Raw genomic sequence first — 23,277 nt, forward strand, 5'->3', positions numbered from 1 at the left:
TTTTTTGTAATTTAGGGAAGGGCCTACAGGGTGTTCAGGGTCTCACTACTAGATTGGACTCCTAGTGATCTGCCTGTTCACAGCCTCCCAAGAGCTGGGATTATAGGTGCAAGCGCGCCACCACGCCCAGTCTCAATTGCTGTCTCAGCATGCCCCAGGGAGGTGGGGTGCCCGCACAGCAGGCAAAAGGATTGAACCCAGCCCCCCACACCTGTTTGCAGGTGCTTGAATACGCTGAGCTTTTTGGCCGGCCCTCGTTGTTTTGTTTTGTTTTGTTTTATTTTTGAGACCAGTCTTGCTATGTAGCTCAGATTGGTCTTAAACTCACTATGAATCCCAGACAGCCTTCAAACTCATGTGATCCTCCTGCCTCAGCCTCCTGAGTACTGGGAGTATACATGTGTAGTACTATGCCTAACTACATACTCTTCTAGGGAATTTTAGACATCATGGATTCTGAGTTAAGAATTTTTGGCCTAAAAGAATAAAAGTATTAATATTTTAGGCTTTATATCATTATATGGTCTCCAAAAGCCTCGATTTTTTTCCCCCCCAGAACCAGAGATTGAATTCAGGCCCTTGTGCTTGCCAGGCAAGCACTTATTCTACTTAACTATCTCCCTGGCCCCTGCAAAAGCCTCTTACATTTCTTGTTTTATTGTGTCAGCTCACATTTTGAGATAGACAAAATAGATATTATTTTCCCCATTTTACAAATGATGATTGCACATATTTAGAAATGGAAATATAGTCACATACTTAAAAAGAAATTAAATAGGTTTTCTTTTTTTGTCTTAGGCGGAACTGGGGATTGAACTCAGGCCCTTCCACTTGCCACGCAAGCACTTATTCTACTGAGCTATCTCCCTGACCCCATAAATGGGTTTTCTTGACCCTCTGAAGCCCTCTTTAGAGTAAACAGTTCTTCCATTCTCTCTTTAAACTACTTTCTTAATATATTAACCAACTATTCATAAAAGCCTTATGTTAAGGAAATCAGAATTAAAACCAGTTCTTTTTAGACCCTGTATTGGGTTTAACAGATCACTTTATTGTTTTTTGAAATAGAGTCTCACTATGTAGCCCATGTTAGCCTTGAACTTGCAGCAATGCCCCCTCTCAGCCTCCAAAGTGTGCGTGTTATAGGTGTATACTACAACACCCAACATTTGTTGTTTTCTGACCTTTCAAATAAACTCGTCTTCTATGCCTATAAATAAGCCTCCATGGTTATAGCTATGGATAAGGTCGGCTGAGGAATCAAAACAACCAAGGCTGCTTTATTCATGCTTGGAGACAGGGTTAGAGCCATGCTTTTCTCCAGCCCTGCTTGAGTCCCACCTAGACCTAGTAAGTCAAAAACCATGTGGGTGGGTTTTGGAAACATTTTTCTTTCTTTTTTTTTTTTTGCGGAACCGGGGATTGGACTCAGGCCCTTATGCTTGCCAGGGAAGCGCTTATTCCACTGAGCCATCTCCCCAGCCCCTGGAAACATTTTTTGATAAACCCTCCTGGTGTGTTTTTGTTTGTTTTTTTGTGGTACAGGTGTTAAATTCAGGGCACATGCATGCTAGACAAGCACTGTATTGCTAAACTACATCCCAGGCCTCCCTCAGATGATTTTGATACATCCCGCCATTTAAGAACTACTGTGTTAGATAACTTGTTAACTGGTAAGACTTTTTATGTCAATAATAAAGTGGCATCTGGTTTATGTCATATAGATCTGCTACTCCTTCTGGTTTAGGTCTAGTGATTAAACCATGGGCCAAAAGATTCCTCTTCATCTGAGTGAGAAAAGTAAAGATCCAGCTTAGTGTGTGAAAAAGAGCAGAGGCTTAGAGATTCATTAATCAAGTAGGAAAATACTGGTTTCTCTCACTTGGTAAAATTATAAGAAATCAGGATTATTATAACGGGTGATGACGAATATCAGTATTCAAATTCAAGTAATTTCTGCTTCCACTTTTTGGTAGTGGCATAGGCAATTTTTACCAATTAAAAGTGTTGTCAGATTTCTGTAGTTGTTTGGAGACAAGGTCTTACTGTATACTCCAGACTCACCTCAAACGCTTGATCCTTCTTCTTCAGACTCCCAGAATTTTGGGATTACAGGTGTGCACCACCATACCTAGCTACAACAGTTCTCATTTTTACATGATTAATTCTTTCAAAATTGTGGTTTGATCAGGGCTCTGAGATCATCTGAGTAGTAATTTTTAAGACCCAATGATAAGAAAATAAATTTAGAAAAAAATTTAAATTAAATGATTTTAATATATTGCTGCTGAAGTGAGCATGAAATGAAGTGAATTTAAAGATAAATTAAAAGGAAAGAGTTGAATCTGCTGCCCTTGAGGATAGATCCAGGGGAGTTCTTTGTTCTTCCAATTAATATTGCTAAGGTGCAGTATACTGGAAAGAGCTTCAGCTCTGACATAATTCTAGCTCAAATTCCAGTCCATCACTTACTTGCTATGAAACCTCAGGTAAACCATTTATTTGTTCTTGCAGAAATTCTCTCTCCTCTTTTATCAAATGAGGATCATAATGCCTACTTCTTAAGATTCTTCTACTTCGATTATCATTAATCAAAGTAACGTAAATGCAGGGCTTTGCATGTAGGGCACTTAATAAATATTCGTTCTCTTCACATTTTCTTCCACAGAAGTCAGTAAACACTGCAATATGATCTTCCCCTCAGATTTTGCATTTAATGAACAGCTCCCCCCCCCCCTCTGTCTTTCCCTCCCACTGAAAAATTTACATCACTTCCCACCTCAACCCTGTAGCAGACAGTCCTATAGCTTTCTACTCCCTGAATTCCCATTGTGAAATCAGGACATCAATAGTAATGTGCTTCTTTTCACTTTTGTTTGGCTCTTTACTTGGTAAGTAATGAGGTTGTTGTGATTCTAGGATCTCTGAGATAAGAAATGTCCTTTATAGTCATACCTTTTAGGAAACACATTTTTTGAAAAAAGCAAAGTGAGTCACTCATTGTGAACTCCGTGTATATATGTGTATGTGTGCCTGTAATTCCAGCGCTCTGGTAGGCTAAGGCACAAGAATCAAAAGTTTGAGCCCAGACCAGGCAACTTAGTCACTTACTTGGACCATATTCCAAAATAAACATTTTAAAAGGGCTGGGATGTCACTTGGTGCACAGGCCCTGGGTTCAATCCCCAGTAAATCTCCCTCCCCCCAACACACATACATAAAGAAGCAGAATGAGAAAGTTGATTGCCCCAGAGCTGAAATCAGTGTGCCATATCTGGCTATCCAAGGACACAGTACAGGAAAGGAGCTGTGTGAGCACTTGGCACCATTAATTTTTTTCTTATTCTCTTAATAAATTCCCTCATTGTTTTAGTGACTTTTTAGTTAATTTTTTTTTTTCTAGTGAGACTAGGTTAACTATAATCATCTGACATGGAAAAGAAGGAGGTAAGGTTTAAAAGGGACCTAATTAGCAAGTTAATTATAGCAGGCAAAAAAGTACACTAGTTATATAAATAAGCTATTGTACGCTCATGCAAGTTGGGCCTTGTCGAGGGACTTGTTAAGGTTTAGAGGTCAGAGTATCTAATTAGGTAATTAGGTGTTTAGGAAAAAAACAATAATAAAAGCAAAACAGCTACCAAAATTAGGAATGGTTGATGGGCCACTAACAGAACTGCCTTATTAAATTAGGACTCTGCTGTTGAAGGGGTTGTTGGAACTGCTTCAGAGATTTCAACGAAGGATAGCCCCCCCCCCTTCAAAAAAGAAAAAAGAAAGAAAGAAAGAAAAAAATCTAGCTGGAACCAGAGCCAACAGAATTGCTGATGAGGAAAGTTTAAAGGCCTGGCCACAAGGGTCCTTGGATCAAAGAGGTGGCAGTGGGGCTGGTAATGTCACTATGCTCAGCAGCAAGAAGAAATACATTGTCAATGGCAACTCTGGGATTAAAGCCCAGGTGAGGCTAAGCTCTTACTTACCAGTCTTGCTGCTGTGGCTATTATCGTCCAAGGCCAGCTGCTTATACTGTCCTTCCCCCATCCTGCTTTCATTTTTCCCTGTGGCTCATGGCGAGCTGTCCCCCTCAGTACCTTTCCCTTTCTTGCTTTGATTCCTTTTGGAATTAGGCAGTGCTTTCTGAGATGGAAAAGGAATCTTACCTGAAAGGACTCTGGTTTCAGACAAGGTAGGAAAGTCAGGGGTAGAATTTGTCAAGGTATCACGATTGGGGTAAGCAATATTACAAAATGGACTGTTGAGTGAAGAATATAATGGTATTTAACTACTGAAGGATGGTGGGCACCAGGAATAATTCACTTAACTCATTTTCTGGTTATCAATGAAAGGTAAACATTTCTTAGGAAAATTGTATAACTTACTATTTGTAAGTTATTAGTCTCTCTATTGTTCTGTCTTAAAGAAACTTTAATTCATTGTCTAACCAGTAAGCAAGAACCTTATGTTTCAAGCACAGTGAGCCTCCATAGCCTGTTCTTTACTGTCGAAAGATAGCCTGAAATTGTCTTGAGTGAAGGGATTATATTAAGTGGAACAGACCATAGAGAAAAGAACTCAGCCTAAGGCCGTGGTGACAGACCTATGGCACACATACCACCGTGGACTATTTGTAATTTGAATGCTCTGATAGGTTTGCCATCACTGACTTAGGGAAACTAGTTTGAGATGGCAATGCACGTATTTATTTGGCTTGGAATTACTGGAGTAAATAGATATGGACTCACTGTATTCCTACAAATATAGAGAATGAAAGTGGCCCCCTCTAGCGGCATATGTATATGTGCACATGTGTGTGCATGTGTGATTTTGTGCTAGGTGTTTGGGGTGTATTCTATATTGAGGACAGGGTTTGTCTGGGGACTTTTTTTAAGGAGGCACTGCTGAAGTTCATGACTTAATGTGGCCTTTGGAAAGTCAATTGTTGTTCTTTTCTTAGAATAAGGACATGTGACTATAGTAAACAAGGTTGGAGAAATGAACTCCAGTTTTGAGCCTGTCTGCTATCCACCTCCCCAGCTTTTCACCCTGTTCTTCACCTTTCCATGTTTTCCTACCTTTAAAAATTACTTTAACTTTAGATTTGGCTTAGGATTGATATGTTTACGGAATATTTAACCAAACACAAACTTAAAATAGAATAAGCAACTTCAGGTTCATCAATTCAGCACATGATTGCCTAGGATATGCAAGACCTTTGTGTCTAAGGGTATAAGGCAAGTAAGGTACTTCCTCTGCCTTCATGGAGCTTATAATGTATACAGAGTAAGGCAGGTAGACAGATGGCTATATTCTGTTATGAATTCTGTACTAGGAAAAGCACATGACAGTTCATGTGCATCCCATGAGAGTGCATAAAAATGTTCTTTTTGTAATAAATTGCTACTTTAGCACAATAATCAAATTTGTCATTTTTCATTTTTCAGTGAGCTTCTAATCCAATGAATTTCTCTATTGCTGAAAATAACTTGCACACTCTGAAGCACTAGGCAGATCTTGTTTGTTGTTATGGCTATGGAGATGCTGTGATTGTCCCTAAGAGGCAGTAAATGCTAAGCTAATTTAATTTGGCTTTGATCCCCTTTTTTTCAGTATTCGAATGGTGCAGAAGCTACCTCTAACTGCAGAAAGTGTAGCTATGAGCTGCTGCTTTCATCTTGGTGTGCAATATTGTTGTTTTATCCATTAAAGATCCATCTTTTTATCACTGAAAATGTAACTAGTCAGATCTTTATCCTTTTCAGACCTTGAGCCACCTTCACTCTAGAAGACTAATCTAAACAGTTATGTATTCACAGTTAGGGAAAAAGAAAAAGTAATCAACTCAATAAATGATGTGACTTTGATTTTGTTTTGTTTGTTGTATTTTTTTGAGATAGGATCTTGTTATATAGTTCAGGTTGGCTTTGAACTCACTTTGTAACCCAGGCTGATCTCGAACTCACAACGATCCTCCTGCCTCAACCTCCTGAGTTCTGGGATTACAGGCATGCACCACCATGCCTAGCTTGATTTATAAATTATTATATAGTGTCAGCTGGGAACCTTCAGCTGCAGGAGATAGAGATAAATTGCAAGAAAGTCTTTATGAAATATTGTCCAACTGAAGCCTACAGGATATGACCTGAGTCATCCACTCTTTCTATAATTGTTATGTTATAGTTCATAAGTGAGTTTATGGTTTCTAGGTATTTTATAATACCAAACATAAAAGTAATGAATTTTTATTTATTTGCTAATTACAAAAGTAGCTAATATATTTTAGAAAGTCTTTAATAAAATGGCTACCTATAGGAGTTATAAGAACACTGAAGTGCAAGGGAAAGGATAGGAAGTGAATTGACTCTCCTCCTGTGTTTTATCATTTATGTGCATTGTTTCATCGAACTCTCTCCAAAACCTGTGAGCTAAGTGTTTTTCTCTTTGTTGTATTTACAAGAAAGTGATGCTTACTTGATTAACTTCAAACAGCTCTGAGTGGTATAACCAGGATTTTGGTGCAATTCCACAACGTTCTGTCTGCATGAAAAGCCATTTTCCAAATTAATACACCAAACCATTTCCTAAGAATCTTGTGTTGTTGTTTGATACTAGAAATCGAACTCAGAATCTTGCATTTGCCAGGCAAATGTTGTGCCACTGAGCTATATCCCTGGCCCTACTAAGGTATGAAACCATACCTTGCCGTTCTCTCTTCTACATATATGAAGGTTATGGATGTACATACATTCTCAAAGATTCTTTCCAACCTTATTTTGTGAAACTACACAAAGGTTTTCTGAATGTGATTGAATGTCTTAAAAATTAATTAAAACTAAAGCATCTCTTTCTCCTTTTTTGTTACAATTTTATTATAAAAAGGATAGATTTAAATCGAATAGAAACAGAAGGTGGAGAATGAAGAGTTACTCTTCTCTCTGAGGAGTCTTTTTAGAACCGGGGATCGAATCGAACTCAGGCCCTTGCGCTTGCCAGGGAAGCGCTTAATTCTACTGCACCATCTCCTGGCCCCCCATCCGAGGAGTCTTAGTATTCCAAATATGGGTTGGTAATTCAGATCAACTGCGTGGGAAAATAAAAGCCTGTAGTAATGCAGGCTTTTAGTTAATGCCTCAAAATTGAAGTTCTTTTCCTTTAAATAACTAGATTTCTTTTTCTTAGCAGATCCAGTTTGCTGACCAAAAGCAAGAATTTAACAAACGTCCCACCAAAATTGGACGTCGTTCTCTGTCTCGATCCATTTCTCAGTCATCCACTGACAGCTACAGCTCAGGTGAGTAATGAGTTGTCACCTTTCAAGACTAAAATGTGTGATCAACAGACTCCCATCTGTCCAAGGCTAATCATGCTTGATTAAGTCTTTGCCTTGAAAGCCAAAAGTCTTTGAGTCAAAATTTAAACCAGAACCCTGAATAGAACCTTTGGCTTCTCTTGGGCATTCAGAGTAGAGGTGAATGGAGGCCTTCTCTTCCAAGAGAGGCAGAAGATGATTGAGGAAATTGAGTTCTTTGATCTACTCAGGATAGGAGTATGTAATTCACTGATGACCTTCACTGAACAACATGTATAAAGACATTTTTTCTATCCTTTGAAAATAAAAAGGAAGTTCCCATTTCTCCATCTGGTACTTGTAAATTAATGGGGAAAATTCAGTTGCTCCTAGAAACAAAGAAGACATTGTAGCTATTTCAAGCAAGCATACCCTCTGCCTTCTCTGCAAAGCCATAACATTGTATTGCTTTTCACTCCTTCCTCTGCTGTGGCATTAATTAAAATACATGTGCCCTGGGAATGAGTTATCATTTAATGTCCTATGAACTATTACTGTGTGGGACCCCTTGAAGGCACTATGTTCCTATTCAGTATGAGTCTGATCTAATATGGTGCCATTTCATTTTGCTCTTGTGTTAGAATGAAGTAGAGCCCAGGGTTTGCCTTGGTTACCTGTACACATTTTAAATAGTAATATTCATTTTAAAAGTTTTATGATGACTTGAAATTTTATTTGTTCTTTACACAAATAGGAAATAAGTATTTGTTGAAGAAAGATTGTTTAAATTTGGGTATGGTGCCATAGTGCCTGTATTTCTAACACTTAAGAGTCCAAGGCAAGAGGATCGCAGCAAGTTCAAGGCCAGCCTGGGCTACAGTGTGGGTTCAAGGTCAGCCTGAACTACAGAGGACAAAAAAGAACAATTGTTTAAGAAACAATAGCTTTTTTTTTCTTGTTACTTTTCCACTTCTTCTTCTTCTTCTTTTTTTTTTTTCCATAATTTTATTGAGAAACAAATAGCAATGAGACAGTGTCAAACCAAATTGGTAGGACAGTTTCAGTAATTAACACATTGCATACATTCTTCCTAGTGGTTAATTGCTGTACAAGATGCGGACATGATATCCTATTTACAAACACTATTGGAACAAATCTCTCTATTCATTAAGAGAATGTAACTATATATCTATCCTAACCATTTTGAATACACAGATAAAAAATGGACATTTATCTGTATCCCCTTTTTTTGTCAAGTTCCGTTATTTGAATATTATAGGTGTGTTAACTCAGCAAAATATTCTAAAAGAATCCAGTAGTCCATAATAGTATTGGGTCTTCTGCTTCACTAGCAAATGTCAGAAATTGTTGACATGCGCCCCCTATAGCTCAACATAACAGCATGGCTTTATTTCTTATACTTTGGTTTTATACTTTTCTGCTGGATGGTTAAGACCAAGGTAAAGCAGGACCTATGCAACAAGAGTTGTAGCTTTTGGGTCTGATAAGGTCAGTGAAATCCCCTCAGGAAGCAATAGCTTTTAGCTTAAGTAGATTAGATTGTTATTTACCAATTTTTATTTTCTCAGTGGAATAACTAAATGAAATAAGGTGTATGACATAATTCCTATAGATTTTTATTTAAAGATAGGGAATTTTATATCTGCCCTATTCTGGTGAAATAAACAGTGTTGAAAATTTATGAACCAGTTACAATAACTCTGAAAGCCATAATAACTGTAAAAACATGAATTGAACTTTTAGGTTCATGTGTTAGCATATGTTATCTAAAGATTAAGACTTAACAGTAGTGGGCTGGTGAGATGGCTCAGTGGTCTAAAGCACCTACTTAGAACAAGCTTAGCAAAGCACAGGGACCGCGGTTCAATTCCCCACCAGCACCACATGCCAGCCAGCCCCGCCCCCTGGTGGGCTGAGCTGGCCACACACACACACACACTAATAAAATAAATTAAAAAAAAAATACTTAACAGTAGTGATACTAAATTTTAACTCAAGTTCAATCTGTTCCCTACACAACTAGATCCATGTATCCGACCAACTGTGTTCCTAAAGAGGAAACCAATGCCTTACTACCCAAGCCTCCTATGTAGGAAGAGTACTTATAAAATATCCCTGTACCTAGAATAATGTGAGTGATGCCCTTGACTTCTAAGTGAGCACGTAGTTGCCTAGACCTTTTAGGTAGAACCATATGAAATTTCCATTTTTAGCTAGGTATGTTGGAACACCTTTGTATTCAGCTACTCAGGAGGCCTCTGAGGTAGGAAAACCAGAAGTTCATGGCCAGCCTAGGCAATTTAATGAGACCTTGACCCAAACATTGCTAGGAGTATAGCCCAGTGGTAGAGTGCCCCCCTGTGAGAGGGTGGAAGGTAGAGAAGGAAAACAAGAAAGAAGGGGAGGAGACAAATAAGAGAAAAGAAAAGAAAGGCAGTTATCCATTTTTATGTCAGAATTATTGACCTAATATATCTACTTCAGGATATTAGATTTAGCAGTGGGCGTCAAAACAGCCTGGTAGGGCTGAGAAGATAACTCAGTGATCTAAGCACCCGCCAGCCAAGCACAAGGAACCAGGTTCGATCCCCAGTACTATATGCTGTGCTAGCCTTGGAACCCAGGTGCAACATGCCAGCCCCAAAACTGGGCTTGGTGGCACATGCCTGTTATCCCAGTGCTGGGGAGGCTGAAACAGGAGGATCACTATGAGTCTCATCTGCATAGTGAGACCCTGTAACAAACAAATAAATAAATAGATAAATAAATAAATCAGCCTCATAACATAAAACATCTTAAAGGTATAGTTTACTGGCTGCTGAAATTATCTATGCATATAATATTGCAAATATGATCTGGCCTAATCTGTAGAAGTGTTAGTTCTATAAATTCAGTGTTTTTTTTCCCACTCCACTCCTTTGACTCAATGGTTTTTTTTTTCTGGTTTTTCTTTTTCTTTTACTTTGTGGTTTTTTTGTTTCTTCAAAGTTTTATTGATAAACAGATAGCAATGAGACAGTTTCAAATCAAATCGGAAGTACAGTTTCAACAAATAATACACTGCATATATTCTTCCTAGTGGTTAATTGCTGTACAAGATGCAGACTTGTGATCCTATTTACAAACACCATTAGAACAAATCATTCTATTCATTAAGAGAATGCAACTATATATCTATCCCAACCACTTTGAATACACAGATACAAAATGGACATTCATAGTTATACCCCATTTTTTCTAAGTTCCGTTATTGAATATTATAGGTGTGTAAACTCAGCAAAATATTCTAAAAGAGTCCAGTAGCCCATAATAGCATTGGGTCTTCTTTTTAACCGGCAATGTCAGAAATTATTGACCTGAGTCCCCCACAGCTCAACTTAACAGCATGGCTTTATTTCCTATATTTCGTCTTCATACTTTTCTACTGGATGGTTAAGACCAAGGTAAAGCAGGACCTATGCAACAAGAGTTGTAGCTTTTTGTTCTGAGAAGGTCAGTGAAATGCCCTCAGGATTTATCCTGAGATCCTGTACCTCAGATTGTAGAACCTTTGTCAGTACAGCTGACTCAATGATTTTAAAATGAAACCTAAAATATTTGCTCCTTTAGCAGCTGTATCACCCCTCCAACCTGTGTGTGCTTGTATATGCACACACACACACACACACACAACTCTGTTGCCTCTTTCACTGGTAGTTGTTTTTGTTTCATTACCTTGACATGAACAGTTTAAAAGCTCTTTTAAATGAACTCTGAATGAAGATATCTACTGTATTACTTCTTGTACTGGGAGTTAGATGAACCCTAGTTTCTAAGTCTGATCCACATATAAATTGTTCTGTGATCCTGGAAAGGCTTACATCCCACATACTCGTAACGAAGACAGTGGGAAGTTACATGAAATCATACAGAAAGATGTTGCGCCCACTGATTGAAAAGCCAAGAAACCACAATTGACTCAACTGATATGCAAGTGCATGTTGATAAGAACTTTTTCATTATGTATTATAATTTAAATAACTATGGAAGTTAACATTGAGGAACCCCCAAAACTGACCTTTGGACCTTTTCTTCTTTATATACTTTCATTCAGTTTTAGTTTTAAATGTTATGTAGTATTATCTTTCTGTTCAGATCTTCTACATTCAACTGCTCTCTCAGTCTTAGATATTTTATCAGTATCTAAAACCATCCATCCATGTTTGAAAGCTTTTATCCTAAGTCCACCCTTTCCCATCTTTGAGCTATTCCCAACTTCTATAGTCAATTCATTCTTCTAAAATAAATCAGTATGGGCTTCTGTACTCTTTTAGAATATTTTGCTGAGTTTACACACCTATAATATTCAACAACGGAACTTAAAAAAAATTGGGGTATAACTATGAATGTCCATTTTGTATCTGTGTATTCAAAGTGGTTGGGATAGATATATAGTTGCATTCTCTTAATGAATAGAATGATTTTTTCTAATGGTGTTTGTAAGTAGGGTCACAAGTCTGCATCTTGTACAGCAATTAACCACTAAGAAGAATATATGCAGTATATTATTTGTTGAAACTGTACTTTTGATTTGATTTGAAACTGTCTCATTGCTATATGTTTATCAATAAAACTTTGAAAAGAAAAAAAAATAAAATAAATCAGGTTGCTCTTTAGGGTCCTCCTTTCTAAGATGATGAAAAAAAGAAGGAACAACGGTCGTGCCAAAAAGGGCTGCAGTTGGGAGATGGCTCAGTAGAAAAAGCGCTTGTGTGGCAGGCGTCAGGGCCTGAGTTCAATCCCCGGTTCCACCAAAAAAAAAAAAAAAAAGGGCCGCGGTCATGTGCAGCCTATTCGCTGCACAAACTGTGTTCGGTACCTACCCGAGGATAAGGCTATTACCGCCACATCAGGGACATTTCCGAAGCAAGTGTCTTCCACGGTTATGTGCTTCCCAAGCTGTATGTGAAGCTGCATTATTGTGTGAGTTGTGCCATTCACAGCAAAGTGTTCAGAAATCGATCTCGTGAAGCCAGTAAGGACCGAACTCCTCCACCCCGATTTAGACCTGCTGGTGCTGCCCCACGACCTCCACCAAAGCCCATGGAAGGGGAGCTAGGTCTTAATGGACTGAAGAAAACTCTCTTGAGAAAGAAATAATAAATTGAATGTTAACTTTAAAAAATAAAATAAAATAAATCAGGTTAAGCTTTTCCCCTGCTACCACTCAGCACTGGGGATAGAATTCAGGGCCTTACACATGCTAAGCAAGTGGTCTACCACTGAGCCATGCCCCCAACTCTGGAAATATCCTTAATATACCTTACACAGTGTTGATGTTTCTAATATATACAAAAAAGTAAAAGGTTTATGAAAACTGTTTGTGCATGTGTGTATAGTCTTTTATATATTTATATATACTTTCAAAATTATAGTAACCAGTTTGTATTATACTTTCCTGTCCATGGGCATTATTTTACTTAACCTGTTTGGAGGCTTAAATAAGCTGAGTTTTGCCACACTTTCATTTAGGAAACAAGGTTCCTCACCTGAGTTGCAGAATACAGGTAATGATTTAATAAGATGGTACATTACTAATTCCTTTCTAGATGTGTGGGAGAGAAATTCATTATTTACAATAGATGCTTCAAAGCTTTGGCACTTAATTCTAGGGGAACGTAGGTAGTTAATGACTACATTAATACCTAAAATTCTTTTTACAAGAAATAAGCTAAAAACATTTTCTTTAAGCAAAAAGGTCTCAGAAAACAAATGAACAGAAACATCTTTTCTTCAAAGTCAGATCATTCTCAGAGATATGTTTCTGAAAAAGCTGTCTTTGTGGTTAAAGATGAGGAGGGAAGATATAAAGTCCCATATTCATATTTGGTGCTTAGAAAGTTGGAGATATCTTCAAATTTTTATTAACAAAATTCATAATAAAGTTGTGTTGTACTTTACCTTTCTACCTAGAAACCAAACCATTTTTGAGTGTTAGGTCACTTTTTTAATAAGATTTTTTTGGTGGTAGCAAGGGCAAAAGATGAGCTGGAGAAGAGGGTGGTGCTGTTATATTCCACATTTTACACTTGAATAAATTGAAAAAAATGGTCACTTGATCAATTAGAGATGAAGCTAGATCTACTGTAGTAGTTTTTGCTTTTTGTTTTTGTTTTTTGAGACAGGGTCTCTGTATTGTTCAGGTTGGTCTTGAACTCACTTATGTAACCTAGGCTGGCCTTGAATTCAGTGATCCTCCTGCTTCAGCCTCCCAAGTGCTGAGATTACAGGCATGTGCCACCACACCCAGCTGTAATCGTTTATTGATTGTTCATTTTTAGTGAAATTTTGACTCTGGGGTTCAGAGTAGGCTAACAATTCCAAGTACTTTGGAAACTATTCAAACATGTATGTATAAAGGTATTGGGTTTCTCTAAATTTTCATAGGAAGAACCTTAATGTTATCTTAAGTTATTTTCATGACTATGCTACTTTATTTTTAATTTTTGCAGTGCTGGGGATAGAACCCAAGGCACAAATATATAATGTAAAGCATAAAAATAAAACCACATACAAATACTGTATACTGTCACACAGCAGCACAACTGTGACAATGTCTGGCAGACACATGAGCTACTTGCATATTTGTTTCCACTTGCTGTACCTCAACAATTAGACTTTAGTAAGTTTTTGAGATTGTTTTTGTTTGCTTTTTGAGGTAGGGCCTGGTATATGCTAGGAAAGTGCTATCCCACTGACAAATTGTTATATAGCCCTACAGCATTCTGATTTTGCTTCATAACACACATAGCAATTGCATTAGAAAATTAAAAAATAAAAATAAAACCCAAGTGCATTAGAACAAAAACCTCTATATAACACAGGGGAGATGGCTCAGCTATCTAAGTGCCTGCCTAGCAAGTATAAGGACCTGGGTTCAATCCCTGGTACCACATACCATGCAGACCCTATGCCAACCCAGCCACTGAAATGGTTTGGTGGCACACATCTGTAATCCCAGCGCTGGGGAGGCTAAAACAGGATGGGCACTACGAGTCCACGCTGCCTAGCAAGACCATGTACCAGATACATAAATAAATAAATAAATAAATAAGTAAAATACCTAATTAATTTTGTAATTAGTTCTTTTACTTCTGGTTCACCTGCTAAACTGAAAGCTCTGTGAAGGTCAGGATCGTCAATATCTATTCTGTACTCCCAGCACCTAGGCCTTACCTTGTATATAGCAAATATACAATTAAAATTTATTAAATGAACAGCTGCAAGTGTAACTGAACACATGAGTAAGTTAAGAGCCCTATTAGATAGGCTGTGCTGTCATCTCTGCTGTAAACATACAGAAACATGTTTGTAAATAGGATATCATGTCCACATCTTGTACAGCAATTAACCACTAGGAAGAATGTATGCAATGTGTTAATTATTGAAACTGTCCTACCAATTTGGTTTGAAACTGTCTCATTGCTATTTGTTTCTCAATAAAATTATGGGGAAACACACACACACACAGAAACAAGGAGTTGAGGCTTCAACCAAAGTCAGCCTGAGTCCAATATAATATTTAAATGGCTAATGGGGAATATAAAAATCATCATAGATCTCAAAAAAGACTTGAAGTTGCAAAATATTCTAAATGTCAACTTCCTTCAAAGCACTGTATTTGCAAATTTGGCTCAGGATTGGGGAAGTCTATTACCGTTCTTCTCTCAGGTGAAAAAGTATGGTTCCCCTAATCCTCTAACTCCTAAGCTGTATCAGAGTATTGATTAGTGAAACAGATGACTACCCAGAAAGTTGTTGCTAGGCTTTGTTGCCAGAAGTACTTTGATCTTTCACTCACCCTAGGAGGGGGAACCAGAAACTTTTTGTACAGATTAGCTCCTTTGAAGAACAAAAGTCCCTTTGGGGGTTTACTAATTCCCTCACCTCCCCTGGTGCCTGTGTTCATTCTTGTGGCCGCGTGTTAGGACTTTGCTCTAGGGTGGTTTTCCAGTTCCAGAGATCTTCAAGCCCCTGCTGCCCCAGTAGTGTTTAGTGCCATGCTTGATTAACTAGGCAAGGTCAGACTTGCCCTTCACAGCACCCCCAGAGACAGACCCTCTGCTGAGAAATTCCAGAAATGCTTTAATTCTCTAGAAGTAAGTGGATCAAAGCACCATAAACCCTTGGAGCTCTGGCTTTTGCAGCTTTCTCCCTTGAAAGTGATGGCAGGCCAGGTACAGTGGCACATGCCTATTACCATAGAACTCAGGGAAGCTGAGGCAGGAGGATCCCAAGTTTGAGTCTACTTAGTGACTCAGGAAGACCCTCTCTCAAAATAAAAAATAAAAATAAAATGCTAGGAATGTAGCACAGTGTAAAACCTCTTGGTTTAATCCCTAGTTGGTGGGGGGGGGGGGTGAAGAAAGAGATGACAGTACTTCTTATGCCACTAAGAAATATAAAATGCTTTATAGATAGTGCTTTATATTTTCCATTTGCCCCAGAACTATTAGGATTAAGAGGAACTAAACTCTGAAACTTAAATATAAATGAAGGGAGGAAATTATGTCAAGTCATCCAACAAATAATGAGCAACTACGGAATTATATGAAGACTAAAAAACTTTAGCCAGACAGCAATAGCAGCAGCTCCCTGTTGTTCACAATCAGAAGTCTTGAATCTTTCACCCTCAGTATATATTGCTAAATGGATTAGTTATCAGAGCATTTTATTTTACAAAAGAGGATTTGTTCTCTGCTTTGGGAATCTAAAGTACCTAACCCAAGACCTACTGAGACCAGCAAGAATGGACAGCACACTGAATATTTCATTTTCCATGGGTAATTGGGCCTGCAGACATAGTTCACCCTCATCGAGCCAATCTTGAAAAAGAAAGCTCTGTTGTTTCAGACAAATACTTTTTTATGTGTTCTTAATTACTTTCCCATGGATTCCTTATTTTCTAGGTCTTATCTGGTCAGTTATTCTGCTAACACAAAATCACATCAGACATTTAAACAGCAGACAAAGGAGGGTGGCTGGGATCCCAAAGACCTGTAGGTTGATGACCACTGTCTTAGTGTTAGGAACTTTTCATTTTTATTTATTTTGTTTATTTATTTATTTTATTTATTATAGTTTAGGGAAGGGTCTACAAGGTGTTCAGGGTTTCCCTACTAGATCGGATTCATAGTGATCTGCCTATTTACAGCCTCCCAAGAGGTGGGATTACAGGTGCTTGCCACCATCCCCAGTCTTAATTGCTATCTCAGCGTGCCCCAGGGGCTGGGCCTGCATGGCAGGCCTGGAATCAAACTCCCAGCCCCTGCACTTGCTTGCAGGCACTTTAGTCTGCTGAACTATTTAGCCAGCCCTATGTTAGGAACTTTTTAACCTGTAGCTACCATGATGTAACCACTCCTTAAATTTTATTTATTTATTTATTTATTGCATATTCAATAAATGTTCTGAAAATAGTTAGGCATAGATTCCAGCTCAGGGCTATGCAGGGAGCATGTCTTTGCCCACCTCTCTTAGCTTTCCTTTTCTGAACAGTGGTTAGCACTTTCCATAGGAGATACTTGAGACAGCTCCATGGTTCCACTTGATGCTTCTTAGAGGTTTAAATCCATACAGAGCTTCTAACTAGAGAACCCTCAGTTTCCTCCATCGTTTGGAATTTTCACAGAAGTCACTTTTTCCGCTGAGGGTTTTTCTTTCATTATTCTAGCGGCTTCATATACAGATAGCTCTGATGATGAGACATCTCCCAGAGACAAGCAGCAGAAGAACTCGAAGGGAAGCAGTGACTTCTGCGTCAAGAACATCAAGCAGGCGGAGTTTGGACGAAGAGAAATTGAAATTGCTGAACAAGGTAAAGAAAGCAGGCATCTTTTCCTTATGTAGTTGGCCTATGTCTTTTTGTCTGTGTCAATCCCTTTGTATGTCCTGGGTCTGGTAGCTGGTGAAATTTCAGTGTGACACTGAAGAATGTTTATAATAGAAGAATCTGAGCTCAGGAAATACTATAAGGAAATGATGTCTGGTGGTCTAGAAGGAACTCCTAAGCAGCACAAGTGTACAGGACATCAGAACTCTGGAGCTTTTGCCTGAAAAAGCCCCTAATAAAATAAAATCCAAGTCTTCATTCCTTGAGAAACCTAATCCAACAGAGAAGGATCTTAACCAAACAGAATAAGTTTTTCTATTTATTCCTTTATGTCTTATTCCTTCCTTTCTAATAATGTTGTATTTGTATTGGGCCTTTTCAGAAATGCCTGCACTGATGGCTTTGAGGAAGAGAGCTCAAGGAGAAAAGCCTTTGGCTGGAGCCAAAATTGTGGGTTGTACACACATCACTGCTCAGACCGCTGTGAGTCCTTTTCCTTTCTCCCCTTAATAATAATAATTAATAATTACCATCAGATATTGAATACACCAGTATGCCAGCACTCAGTCAATGACTGAAAAATATTGGCTTGATAATCCTCAAAATGCCATGTAAAGCAGGTATGTCTCTTTCCATCTTGTAAATGAGAAAGCTAAAGGTTCAGAGAGCTAAAGTAATTTGTCCAAGGTTACACAGCCCGATGTCACAATGAAGATTTGAAAACCAGTATATCAACTAAGTGAGCACATGCCTTCCTCACTTCCCGTCTTCCTTTTTCCTTCCAGTGTCATTTCTACAAGGCAACCTTACGTGTTAAGCTGCTCTCAGCTGTAAATAAGAGAAAAACCTGATTCCACCATATACATGAAGGAACGTATTACATTACATGGCTAAGAGTCCAGCAGGAAGGCAGGCTTCAGGTGCATTTTCCCTCTCTGACTTCTTAGAGCTGCCTCCTTAGTGTGCTTACTTCATCATCAAGCTGATAGTAAGGTGGTTACAGCTACTCTGATTATCATAAACTAATATGAAAAGGATACATTTCTTTCCCTCTTCTAAGTGAAGAAAAATTTTCCCATATGTTTCTAGGATATTCCTTCATATCTCATTCAGCAGAATTGGATCACATGGCTATGCTCCACCAGTTTTGGCAAGAGGACCAGATTTTCTATAACTGGTTTAGACTAGGTTCCCTAACATTAGGAGATTTACCAACTCCTTTTTATTGAAGGAAAAAAAAAAAAAAAGTACTTTCAGCATTCCTGAACTAATGAAATTGAGGTGGTGATGGTACTGGAGATTGGACCCAGGGCCTTTGCACATCCCCAGACCTTTATTTTATTTTGAGACAGCATCTCAGATAAGCCCCTAAACTTACATATAAACATCCTGCCTCCAGCTCCCAAAGTGCTAGGTGTGCATCACCATATCTGGCTACATGTAACTTTTTTTTTTTTTGGTGGATTTGGGGATTGAACTCACCCTTGTGCTTGCTAGGGAAGCGCTTATTCCACTGAACCATCTCCCTGGGCCCATGTAATTTTTAAAAACTAAACATAAAATCTTAACTAAAATATGAAGGGGGAATAAAAGGAAATAAATTTATTTTCAAAATTTTCAGTATGTAAATGCTTGGGCACAACTATAGTAGAATAGTGAAATGCTTGTCTTTACAGCCTGAAGGAGAATACTATAAAGTGCAAATAGATGAAAATGTGTTATTAGTGCCAGAGTATCAGAGCAGCATTACCAAAGTACATGATTTTCCTAAACATAATAAATGACTCTTAATACTTTTCTGAAGAGCAACCACAATGAAAAATATGAGTTTTCTCTTGATTTGTACAATTGTTGCATTCCTGGAAAAACTTTATTCTGTATTTTTTAAGCTATAAAAATAATTTTATTAATGTGCAAGGTAGAATTAGATGCTAAACTTAGATAATTATAAATTTTTCACCCATGTGAGCTTCCATTAGGACATCAGAAAATTACAGCAAATTGGCATAGTTTAGCTATACTATATTTTCAGAATATCTAGATCCCTAGCCTTCCCCATTAAATGCCAATAGCACATACCTAGTCATTATGATAAACAAAAATATCCCCTATACTGCTCCAAAGCTCACCCCCTGCCCCTAATACTAGGGTTTGAACCCAGGGCCTTAGCACTGAGTTGCATCCTCAGTCTTTTTCAAATGGGACCTCACTAAGTGGCTGAGTTGCCTATGCTGGGCTGGAACATGTGATCCTCCTCCCTTAGCCTCCCAGAGTGCTGGCTTTACAAATATGCACCCCCATCTCCTTTTTCGAGTCATCATCAATGATGTGAAATTGAATTGCTTGGCATATTAAGACTCCTCTAGGGAACTGGTATATTAAAAAATGGTCTGAAATCTTTTATGGGATTTGTAAGATCTGAGTCATCTGTGTGGCTAGATCATCTTTCAGAAGATTGTCTGTCTCTCCTGACTCACATTATGTGGTCACACTCCTACTTAAGGACAGTAGAGATTCCTGGAGAAATGGATAGCTTTGGTCATTATTCTTGAGACTTTTTGGTTATATGTTTGCTGAGGAAAAAAGTACCTAGGCTGCCCAAAATTGATAGAATAAATTGAAACACTGTCTCATTTGGAGCTACAAACTAATGAATCAAAGTAGAAACAGTCTTGAAACCTTTTTTGGTCCTACTCAGTCAGGGGTATGAGACTTGAGTGTGGTAGCTTAAAATAGTGAGTGTTTTTCTGCTGTCTCATGTTGCCAAGTTATATCTAATTGGTTTTCACCCCCAGGCTCATTGAACATTTCTACCCTTGAGGTCTCTCCATTTTTTTGTGAATGAATTAACTGCTATCAAGTTTAATGTTTTTACCCTACAGTTTTTCCTTTTTCCTTAAAAAAAAATTGCAAAAGTATTTTGCTTTCTTCTATTTTAGTCTCTATTTTTTATTTTTTTCTTTACATGTTCATATTCATTTTATAGTATTCAAACATCACTACTACATATAAGGTAGAAAGATAAAGTCTCAATAATCCCATGCTCAGGAAATACCTATCATGATTAATAGTTACCTGTCCATGTTTCTACCAAATATGAATGGTTCTTCTAATCTGATTTTATTGCTGCTCCTTCAAAATGATGACTTGAGGTCAAGTTAAATGAGCTTCTGAGCTCTATCCTCTCCTGCCTGCCTTCACTGGTTTTAGGGCCCTAATAGCCACCAGTCTTGGCTCACAGCTTTTCTGGTTGGTTTGTTTGCAATATTAGGGATTGAACCCAGGGCCTTCACACTAAACTACATGTCCAGCCCTTTTTTAATTACTTGTTTTAATTTTAAGACAGGATCTCATTAAGTCACTAAGTTGCCCAAACTGGGTTCAAATTTGTGGTCCTCCTGCCTCAGCCACCCAGAGTTCTAGTTAGCGGTGTGTGCCACCAAGTTTGGCTTTGACTCAAAATATTCTTAATTCAATCACTTTATTTCTAATGTATTTATATTGCTTTATAGGTGTCTTCATATCATTCTTTTAACAAATACAAGAGTCCTAATTGTAGGAATTCAAAAGATCTTTTGTTTTGTTTTGTTCTTTTTTTGATACAAGGTCTTGTTGTATAGTCCAGGCTGGCCTTGAACTTGTGATCCTCCTGGCTTGACCTCCCAAATGCAGGGTTGATACCTGTGCACCATAACTCTCAGCAAGGAATTGAAAAAAAAATTTTTCAATAAGGTTAAATGAGATAAAATATTGAACATTAATAGGAGCTAGGAATAGTTTTTCTGATAACTGAGTGTATGACATTAGCCAAATTAAGTTGGTAGAGTTGTTTGTGTTTTTAAAAATTAGAATGTTTTAATAAGAATTTTAATTTAGAAAATACCATTTTTACTAGAGATTCCTAAAATTCATTTGAAACCAGAAGAGACCTGGAATAGTAAAAGCAATTCTGGGAAACAAAGGCAAGGCAAGAGGCATCACAATATCTGACCTGAAATTATACTACAAAGCTTCTGTGATCAACATAGTATGGCAAAAGAAAAAGCAGACCTGAAATTCAGTCAAACAGAACAGAAAATAGAGAAACAACTCCAAACACACTTACCCACTTTATCTTTGACAAAAGAGCCAAACATGTTCGCTGGAAAAAAGATAATTTCTTTAATAAATGGTGCTGGAAAAACTGACTTTCTGCATGTCAAACACTTAAACTAGACCCATGTATATCACCATGTACTAAACTAAAGTCAAAATGGACCAAACATCTAAATATTCAAACTAATACTAAATTTACTGGAAGAAAAAATAAGTGGAAATATTGGAGACATAGGTGTAGGCAGAGACTTCATAAACAAAACCCAACCACATGGGGAAATACCACAAAGAATCAACAAATGGGATCTCACCTTATTAAAAAGCTTTTATACACAAAAGAAATCATCAATAGAGTGCAAACACAACCCACAGAGTTGGAAAAAATTATAGCCAGTTATCCCTTAGACAAAGGACTTATATCTACAACATATAAAGAATTGAAAAGAATCAGGCTCCCAAAATTTGAAGACCCAATACAACAATGGGCTTCTGGCTGGGTATAGTGGCATACACCTGTAATCCCACTGCTCAGGAAGCTGAAGCTGGAGGATCGTTGTAAGTTCAAGACGAACCCGGGCTACAAAGTGAGCTCAAAGCCAGCCTGAACTGTATAGCGAGACCCTGCCATAAGAAAGACAGCGGACTAAAGTGCCTGCTTAAGCAGACTAAAGCACCTGCTTAGGCAGAGCACAGTGGCAGGGTTTGATCCCTGGCTTGCAGTGCCAGCCCTACCCTCAGGGCACACTGAGATGGAGACTGGTAGTGGTGGTGCACACCTGTAATCTCAGCACTTGAGAGGATGAAAACAGGAGAATCACTATGAGTCTATGTGATTCCCCTGTAGACCCTGTACCAGAGAGAGAGAGAGAGAGAGAGAGAGAGAGAGAGAGAGAGAGAGAGAGAGACACAGAGAGACAGAGACAGAGAGACAGAGAGAGCACGTGCATCTGCAGTAAATACAGGATTCTCTAATAAAAAAATACAAATAGCAAATGATTATGTGAAAAAATGTTCAGTATCATTGGTCATTTGGGAGATGATGCAAGTTAAGACAAGACTGGAATTCCACCTCCACAAAGAATGGTTATCATCAAGAAATCAACCAACAAACAACAAATACTGGTGGGGCTGTAGAGGAAAAGAAACCTTTCTCCACTGTGGGTAGGAATGTAACTGCTGCAACTACTATGGACAATAGTGTAGAGATTTCTTTAAAAACTAGGATTAGAGGTCCGATTCGACCCAACCATTCCCCTTCTGGGTATTTTTCCAACAAAACTGAAAACATCGTGTGAACCCATGTTTATAGCAGCAGAATTTGTAATAGCTAAATTTTGGAAACAAATGTCCATTAGCCAAAGAACGGATAAAAAAGATGTGTTTTGTTTTGTTTTTTAATATAATGGAGTACTACCTAGCCATAAAGGAAGATAATCTTAACACTTTTATAGGTAAATGGATGCAACTCAAGACCATACTCATAAGTGAAATAAATCAGACCCACATGTGTAAATATTATATTCTCAGTAGTATACATATATACATACATATTCATACATATATATATATATATATATATGATAGTTATAGAGCTAGTTTCTCTTAGTTCATTGAAAAGAAAGGTTTGTGTTAATATTATTTGGACAGTATTTTATAGCTATATCTTATACTCTGCATACCTATGTAACAATATACAATGCATTATTATTACTGTCCTACTAGCCTGTTTTGAAACTTTCTTACTGTTATTTTTTTCCATAATTTTATTGATAAAGAGCAATGAGACAGCTTCAAATCAAATTGGTAGGACAGTTTCAATAATTAACACATTGCATACATTCTTCCTAGTTGTTAATTGCTCTACAAGATACAGACATGATATCCTATTTACAAACACCATTAGAACAAATCACTATTCATTAAGGGAATGTAACTATATCTATCCTAACCACTTTGAATACACAGATACAAAATGGACATTCATCTGTATCCCCTTTTTTTTTGT

General features: G+C 37.8%; 1 protein-coding gene across 1 annotated transcript in view; it reads left to right on the forward strand.

Moving 5' to 3' along the window:
- Ahcyl2 (adenosylhomocysteinase like 2) overlaps positions 1-23,277 on the forward strand; it is a 230,070-nt gene that overhangs the window by 164,813 nt on the left and 41,980 nt on the right. The window contains exons 2-4 of the mRNA XM_004642772.2: positions 7,180-7,288; positions 17,019-17,162; positions 17,560-17,660. Of these exons, the coding sequence (XP_004642829.1) occupies positions 7,180-7,288; positions 17,019-17,162; positions 17,560-17,660 (354 nt within the window). The remainder of the gene's footprint in view (positions 1-7,179; positions 7,289-17,018; positions 17,163-17,559; positions 17,661-23,277) is intronic.

The sequence above is a fragment of the Octodon degus genome, unplaced genomic scaffold (assembly GCF_000260255.1).
Source record: "Octodon degus isolate 3935 unplaced genomic scaffold, OctDeg1.0 scaffold00160, whole genome shotgun sequence".
NCBI lineage: Eukaryota > Metazoa > Chordata > Mammalia > Rodentia > Octodontidae > Octodon > Octodon degus.